We start from the raw sequence: 8198 nt of genomic DNA, 5'->3' as shown, positions 1-8198 counted from the left end.
AAGAATCCATAGTCAACGAACCTCTAGTGCAGTCAATTGAAGAACTAATCACCGATAGTGACGATTGTGTAGTCCCGACAACAACAACAACAACTACTGCTACTATTACTACTGGCCGACCGCGCGGCAGACCCCGCAAATATTTGACCAAAGAGGAGGCCAAAGAAGCTGAAAAGCTAACAAACCGATTGGCGGCCAAAAAGTCAAGAGCTCGTAAGCGACGGTTTATAAATAACAGTATCGATAGGTATTTATTATCCATTGTATTATAGATTATAGTATTTATTTTTTGTTACATATAAAATACATAACTAATTGTTGTTTTTTGTTGTTTATTATATATATATTAAAAAAATTATTATTTTAATAGTGTATCGGATCTCGAAAACGAAAATAATAGACTGAAAACAATGGCCGACAAACTGATGAATGATATAGAAATTGTTAAGCATTTGTTGAGTCTGAATGGCATCCAAGTCGTGGACAGTAGTGATGATGACATCACTACTATAGAAGACAACAGTTTCCAATTATATGAGGAACAACACCCTATGGTATAGGAGGAAAAGGATGACCCTATCTATCTATAAATTGAATATTTATAGGTATATAYATATATATATCGTATATAACATATATACCTCTTCATCAAAAAATTGTTTTGTTTTATAAACCATTATATATATATATATTTGTGTCATTTGATTTGAAACTTTAATTTCGATACTATAATAATATTATACAGTATATTATGATATGTATATATACTGTATATTAAGGCCCCATTATTTAAGGGTATATATATATATATACTGTAAATTACAGTATATTGATTAATAATGGAAAATGTTTCCCCCAAAAAAACAAAACAAAAAAACAATTTTGTTGTTGTTGTTAAAAACTATTTATTATAAGTTTAATATCTATATTATTATTTTTTTTTTTTGATTGATATAATTTTACCACAAAAAAACAAAACAAACAAAAAAGTTAGATATATAACTTAAAAAAATAGATGTCACATAGTTTTTTATTATATAATAATTATATAATATATATATTTTGATACAATTTTCATACAGTTTTAAATATGTTGCATTTATATATATATTTTTATTTAAAAAAAACAATAAGTGTTTTATTTGTATATATATATATATATATATACAGTACAGTTAGTACTATTAACTAAAAAACAGTTTATCTAAAAAAATAATTATCAATATTAATACAAACTATATAAATACTTATTAATATAAATACAAATTCACACAAACAAAAAAAWACATATTGTTTTTCAAAATTAATAACAGCATAAATACACACTGAATCTCATTTAAATATATTTATATTTATTTATATAATGAATATAACTTTTTGTCTCTAATTTTTTCTAATAATACTCTTAACATTTCCTGAAAATTATATTTGYTTTGATTATAAATATTATCATTATTAGTAGTATTTTTATGTAGCTTATATATATATATGCCAATTATACAAATATATATATATATATTTAAATAATTGGCACAGAATATCATTATATATTTATAATCCCTCCCCCATCYCACTCCCCCTCATTGGGATAGATTTGTGTTACAATATTTTAAATATCATATATATATATATAAATACTTTAAATAACAKTATATAAATTATGTAAACTAATAGTCAATTACTATAAGTAATTGACAATAATTGTGTAAAACACATTATTATTATTATTATTTTCAAATATATATTTTTCATAKCATTATTATTATACTGTATATGTAGTGTATGTATAATTTTATAATAATAATAATTTATATAAATAATATTATTTTTWAACAAAAAATTAATAAAAAGAAATTTATTAATATATAATAAAACATTTAATTATTATTATTATTATTATTATTATTTAATATTAGATAATTTCATTGATTTATGTTTTTTTTATTAACTTTTATTACTTAGTATTGTCTTCAGGTTTTATCAGATAAGTTAAGTCCATCCAAATGAATATATAGATTGGAATCAATGTAAAAGCACCGGCCGTTTGAAAGCACAGGGATGGATACCAGTCGATGGTATACTSGAACAGTGTATTACTGTACAGTGACTGYAGTGTAGGWAYAATGGCYTCCAGTGCACCCAACAAACAAAATACACGACCCGATTCSCGATCGGTAGCTATTTTCGACAGCAGGGCCCGTATGGCAACCGAGCTTATGTTGGCAATACTGGCCGCACCGTACATCAGATACAAACCGATTGGCGATCGGATACAMGARCCGACTAACATATCCGATGCGAATATCGATACGAGACCAATGATACCCATTTTTGTGTCGCTTARCTGRAAATAGGTGGACAGTATCGGTACTGTTACGGCCATTATRATGATCTGACCGATTTCGGCTACCGATCGTACATARCTATAGGTTTGGGCATCGAAACCGAACTGACGTTCCGTATAGGGAAACAATACACTAAAGGCTTTAATGTCGGACATAATAACAATACACATACAGAAAAACAATAACCATAAGTAGGTGCGACCTYTGTTAGGGCGGGGTTTTAGGGCTGTCCGCACTACTTGGCGTAGATTTTCTACGTCAAACATGTATCTAAAACGAAATTTATTGCTATGAACTATATGTCCCACACATTTAGCTGAYGATAGTTCCTCATCATCTGATGATGACTTGTTGTTGTCGATGATATTGTTGCCGTTGATATCGGCGRTCGGTTTGTTTTCGATGACATTCCTCTGTGATTTCTCATTGATGACAACCGTTACCCAAATAAAAGCCATCAGTGATGTGCCRATACTAACGGCAAACACCCACTTATAGTTATGTATTTGATTGTTGGCGCCGGCATCAGGATTGCCATTGCCYAACAGTAAGCCGCCCAGGTAKGTGCCCAATGGACCGGCTAGTTCAAAAAATAACCGTATAGCTAATTGAGTATGTTTAATGGACATGGGGTAAGTGGTTGGTTGGGTGGTTATACCTATAAAAACTGCCAGCTCATACACGGCAAACTTGATGAACCGATACTTTTCGATAGTATTGTTAGTCATATAACTGTAAGCGGTTAGCCAAACACAGGGCCAACCACCAAACATGGCTACCGGTATGTATGATAATAGCATGTAATGATGGTCTACAATATTGATTGATATATAAAGATATTGGATATACAATACTAATTGAATAAACAATAGTTATTTTTTGATTGTTGCTATTAATTATAATAATAAAATTTATATATATATAATTAATTATTAACGTTTAATAAAAATAATATTTGATATAAAATATACTAAAAACTATATGAAATGTTTATTTTGCTAAAAGTTAAATATATTTTTTTAGAAACAATAATTATTATTACAATATTAGTATTAATAGATAGTTTAATTTAGACTAAAACTTAAATAAATAAAACTAAAATAATAATTATAAATTTAAATTATTCAATCATAAGTAAAACTAAGCTTGCTTACCCCAGTGAAATTTAATAGCCATCAACAATTGCAGGGAATACCARCACCCATAGCCAAACATACCTAACATTAAGATCAGTTTGCGGGCGTGAATATAACTGTCGAGAAACGGACCAATAAATAGCAGATAGAAAAAGGCWGGCAATGTTCCCATAATAGTCGTATAGATTGAAAACTGGGCCAAATCGGCCAGTATATGGCTACGGGTACCGTCATCAACATCATCAATAGCACCGGTATCATCATCACCGCCACTGGATGTACTAATTTTGACACAATAATCCTGAGACCGATGATATTTGTTGACACATATCTTATCCTGGATCAGCTGTGTGGTAGTCAAATTGGATACAGTAGTACTCAATACAAACAGAAATATAAACGGCTCGATCTTCAGCGACCGGATCACTATCCAAGCTATTGTCCATTTGTCGCTCAGCCAACTGTTGGCCGAACCCATCGATAGTTTGTTTGTTTTTTATTTAAGTAATTATATATAAAATTATTTTTAATTATTAAAAGTTAAGATAAACCGAAAAAATTTAATAAAAATTTAACTTAATTAACATGTAATTATWGTTTAAATTAATAAATAATTTTTTTTAATTTTTAATTATCAACAATATTTAAGCAAAATTTATACAAAATTAATACATAAATAAAAAATAATTAATATATATAAGTTTTTTTGTTTAATAATTTAATTCAATTTAATTATACAAGTATAATTTGTGTAATAAAAATTATTGTATAAATTTTTTTTAAATAAAAATTTTATTTTTTTTATCAAAATTTATTAATTTATTTCTAAGTTTATGTGTGTGTTTCCATTGATAAAATATAACAAACTTAAGTAAAATTAGTTTGAAATTAATTAATTAATTTTTAATCCTATTTAATACTTTATTTGAAACAGATTTATTAATAATAATACAATAATAACAATGTTTATTAGTTATCTGTTATAAATAAAAATACATTACATGTAGCAAACTTTTTAACAAACTTTTTTTAATTATTATAGTTATAGATAGATAATCAAGGTTATCAAAAAAAAAATAATACTTTATATACCAGTATAACAAATAATAATTATTTTGTTTAATTAAGTTTTATTGTACTTGTGTTCAATTATACTTTATCTATATAAAGTTTTAAAAACTATAACACACACAAAAATAATGTTACTTTAATTTTAAAAATACATTAATATAATAATAAATTGATAAGCTAGTACTGTACATGTTAATTGAAATTAATTATAATCAATGTAAGTTTAATAATAATTTGATTGTATAATATTAGTTTGATTGTACCTATATTAAAATGTACTTATTATTGTATTGTTTAGATTATTATTTATTTGTCAATAATTTTAATTTAGTTTTTAATAAATGTATAAATAATAAAAACTAATTTTAATATAGTATATAAAAAATAATAATAATTTTATTACCACAATAACTATGATTAATAAATAAGTATTAATTAGATGTTTAGTTTTGTTATTTATTATTGTTTTTAATTATTATTTTTTTTTAGTTTTTTTCAGATTAGTTTATAAACTATTTAATATTTGTTAACTAATATGGAGAAAACTTTTTTAAAACTCTATAAATAATAGTTAATACAAAAAATAATTAATTAATTATATATAAAATTATTTAAAAATTAAAAAATTATTATTGTTAAAATACTTAAGTGTACAATTTTAATTTTGTAATTACTTATTTAATTTAATTATTTAATTACTTTATATATGTAAAGTATTATAAAAATTAATGGATAGATTTTTTATTGATTATATGTCCATATTTTAGGTCAATCCAGAGGAAAATGATTAGTGGTATACATGTCAAGGAACTGATTAACAAAAATACTAGACTAGGAAACCAACTGATTGTATAACGAAAGACTATATTATACAACAATGTATTAACTGTAGGCATAATTGTTTCGAGTGCAGCCAATAGACTGAAAACTTTACCCGATTCGGCTTCGGTAGCCAATTTTGATAACGGTGATCGTATGCCTATTGAAATCAGACAGCTGGCACTGCCAATAGCGTACATTATATACAGTCCCACTGGACTGTTAATCAATCCGATTGATAGACCGGCCAAAATGTTGGACAGGAATCCCAAAGCAGCTAATCGGGTATCGTTGACCTTAAGCACGCCTGACATCAGAAAAGCTATCGGTGCCATCAATAGGATCAATGCAAAGGCTGCTATTGACTTAACATTACTAAACTGTTGGGCATCCCAGTGGTAAACTTTTTCAACATATGGAAACAGCACCTGTAAGTGGCCTACAGTTGACGATACATGCATACACATACACAAATAGAGAAGCCATATCAGCGTACGGCCGTTGTTTGGCCTCTGTTTGAATGCTGTGGCAAACATATCGCCGACATTGTTCAGATCAAACATTTTCGATAACGAAAATTTKGTGTCCATTTTATGTGGCGGCGGTGACGGTGGCGGCGCCAGAGACGACAGTTTTTGTATTACTATTTTCTTTGACTTATTATTATTCTCATAGGTTTCCTCATCGGTTTCATCGTGAAAATCACTGTCCATTAGTGGCCCATTTTCATCKATGACAGAGTTAACRGTGTCTCCGCCATCGCCACATCCATCTCCGTCGTTGTTGATGAGCTGATACCCAACTTCGACACTGTTTTCGTTGATTACTAGCAAAACCCATAGAAACCCGACAACAATTGCAACCAAACAAGTCGTATAGACATGACTATAGTTGCGCAGTTGCTGGCCATTGATTGCCTGATGATTACCTTTGCCCAGTAGTCGACCGCCCAAATAGGTGCCCAATGGATCAGCTAAAAGTAATAGTAAATAAGTTAATCAAATAAAATACAATCTCTTGTCAGTGGACATACCTGTAGTGACAGCCACTTCATAGGCAAGAAATTTGATAAATCTGTACTCATTTGACGAATTGTTAGACATATAGCTGTAACAGATTAGCACTACTGTAGGCCAACCGCCAGATAGGGCACTGGGTATGTATGACAATAATATATAATAGATATCTAAATAAATTATATATTATATTTTCATATTATTTTTTTGATGTTTTTCATACATACCTAAATCAAAATATATTGAATTGAACAGTAGGCCAGCAAACATTCCGATATAGCTCAGACTGCTCAATAGTAGTACCAGTTTGCGGCCATGGACATAGCTATCAGTCCAGGAGCCGATAAACAGTACATAAAAAAAGGCCGGCAATGTCGATATATTAACGGTATAGATATTGAATCGGGCCAGGTCACCCAATATGCTATCTTTGATGGCAACGACAACACTGGTTGCATTGATCGCCTGAGCACCGGTAGCTGTTGTTGTTGTTGTCACTTTGCTAATGTCGACACAATAGTCAACTGACTGGTTATACCGATTCAGACATATTTTGTCCTGAATTAACTGATTGGTTGTAATTTCCGATAGATTACAACTAAGCATATATAGAAATATGAACGGTTCAATTTTGAGGGAGTTTACTATTAACCAAAATGTTGTCCAGGTCCATTTTGATGATGAATTATTAATTTGTGCATGTTTATTTATAAATTTATTATTATTATTATTATTATTAGAATTTATTTTGTTTTCATAAATTGTCATTTTAAAAAATTTTTATTTTAAATATTTATATTTACATTATACTTTAATTAATAATCCAAATATGTTATATTAATTTTATTATTTCACAATATTAACAACATTACTGTATATTTATTTATAGTGTATATAATTTGTTGTAATTAATATAATTTTTTTTATTAATAAAAATTATTAATACATATACATTTTTGAACAACAAAAATGCTTAAGTCATTGAAAATCTCAATATACTAATAATTTTTTGCTGATTAAAATATTATTAACTAATTGCTTAGTACAACAAATTTTAAATAAAACAATTTAATCACAATTTTATTTTTTTTAACTATTGATTAGTTTAGTTTATTTATAAAAATATTTATACTATTATACATTATGTATTATCAAAATAATGGGAAGATTTTATTATTGATTAGATGTCTATATTTTAGGTCAATCCATAGGATAATGATTAGTGGTATACAAGTCAAGGAACTGATTAACAAAAATACTAGACTAGGAAACCAACTGATTGTATAACTAAAGACTAGATTATACAACAGTGTATTAACTGTCGGCATAATTGTTTCGAGTGCAGCCAATAGACTGAAAACTTTACCCGATTCGGCTTCGGTAACCAATTTTGATAACAATGATCGGATGCCTATCCAACACAGACAACTGGCACCGCCAATAGCGTACATAATATACAGTCCCAATGGACTATTAATCAATCCGATTGATAGACCGGCCAAAATGTTGGACAGGAATCCCAAAGCAGCTAATCGGGTATCGTTGACCATAAGTACGCCTGACATTAGAAAAGCTATCGGTTTCATCAGTAGGATCAATGCCAAGGCTGCTATTGACTTAACATTACTAAACTGTTGGACATCCCAGTGGTAAACTTTTTCAACATAGGAAACAGCACATGTATGTCAAGTACAGTTGACGATACATGCATACACATACACAAATAGAGAAGCCATATCAGCGTACGGCCGTTGTTTGGCCTCAGTTTGACTGCTGTGGTCAACATATCGCCGACATTTTTCAGATCAAAC

General features: G+C 28.5%; 2 protein-coding genes across 2 annotated transcripts; both read right to left on the bottom strand.

The window, feature by feature from the left end:
* Positions 1 to 1954: 1954 nt before the first annotated feature.
* Positions 1955 to 3959, bottom strand: LOC128956479 (uncharacterized). Its single transcript, XM_054302197.1, has 2 exons — positions 3563 to 3959; positions 1955 to 3156 (listed from the first exon to the last, which is right to left on the bottom strand). The coding sequence occupies exons 1-2, from the start codon at positions 3957 to 3959 to the stop codon at positions 1955 to 1957; spliced, it is 1599 nt and encodes a 532-aa protein (XP_054158172.1).
* Positions 3960 to 5383: 1424 nt separating this feature from the next.
* LOC128956477 (uncharacterized) lies at positions 5384 to 7973 on the bottom strand. Its single transcript, XM_054302196.1, has 5 exons — positions 7693 to 7973; positions 6615 to 6985; positions 6405 to 6557; positions 5440 to 6344; positions 5384 to 5395 (listed from the first exon to the last, which is right to left on the bottom strand). Exons 1-5 carry the CDS (start codon positions 7971 to 7973, stop codon positions 5384 to 5386), a joined length of 1722 nt encoding a protein of 573 aa, XP_054158171.1.
* Positions 7974 to 8198: the final 225 nt, after the last annotated feature.

This window comes from Oppia nitens, unplaced genomic scaffold (genome assembly GCF_028296485.1).
Source record: "Oppia nitens isolate AA-2021 unplaced genomic scaffold, nextdenovo-longstitch-racon4-pilon3 scaffold30_pilon_pilon_pilon, whole genome shotgun sequence".
NCBI lineage: Eukaryota > Metazoa > Arthropoda > Arachnida > Sarcoptiformes > Oppiidae > Oppia > Oppia nitens.
The sequence above is the reverse complement of the archived record's forward strand: the minus strand, read 5'-3'. Positions and strand labels throughout refer to the sequence as shown.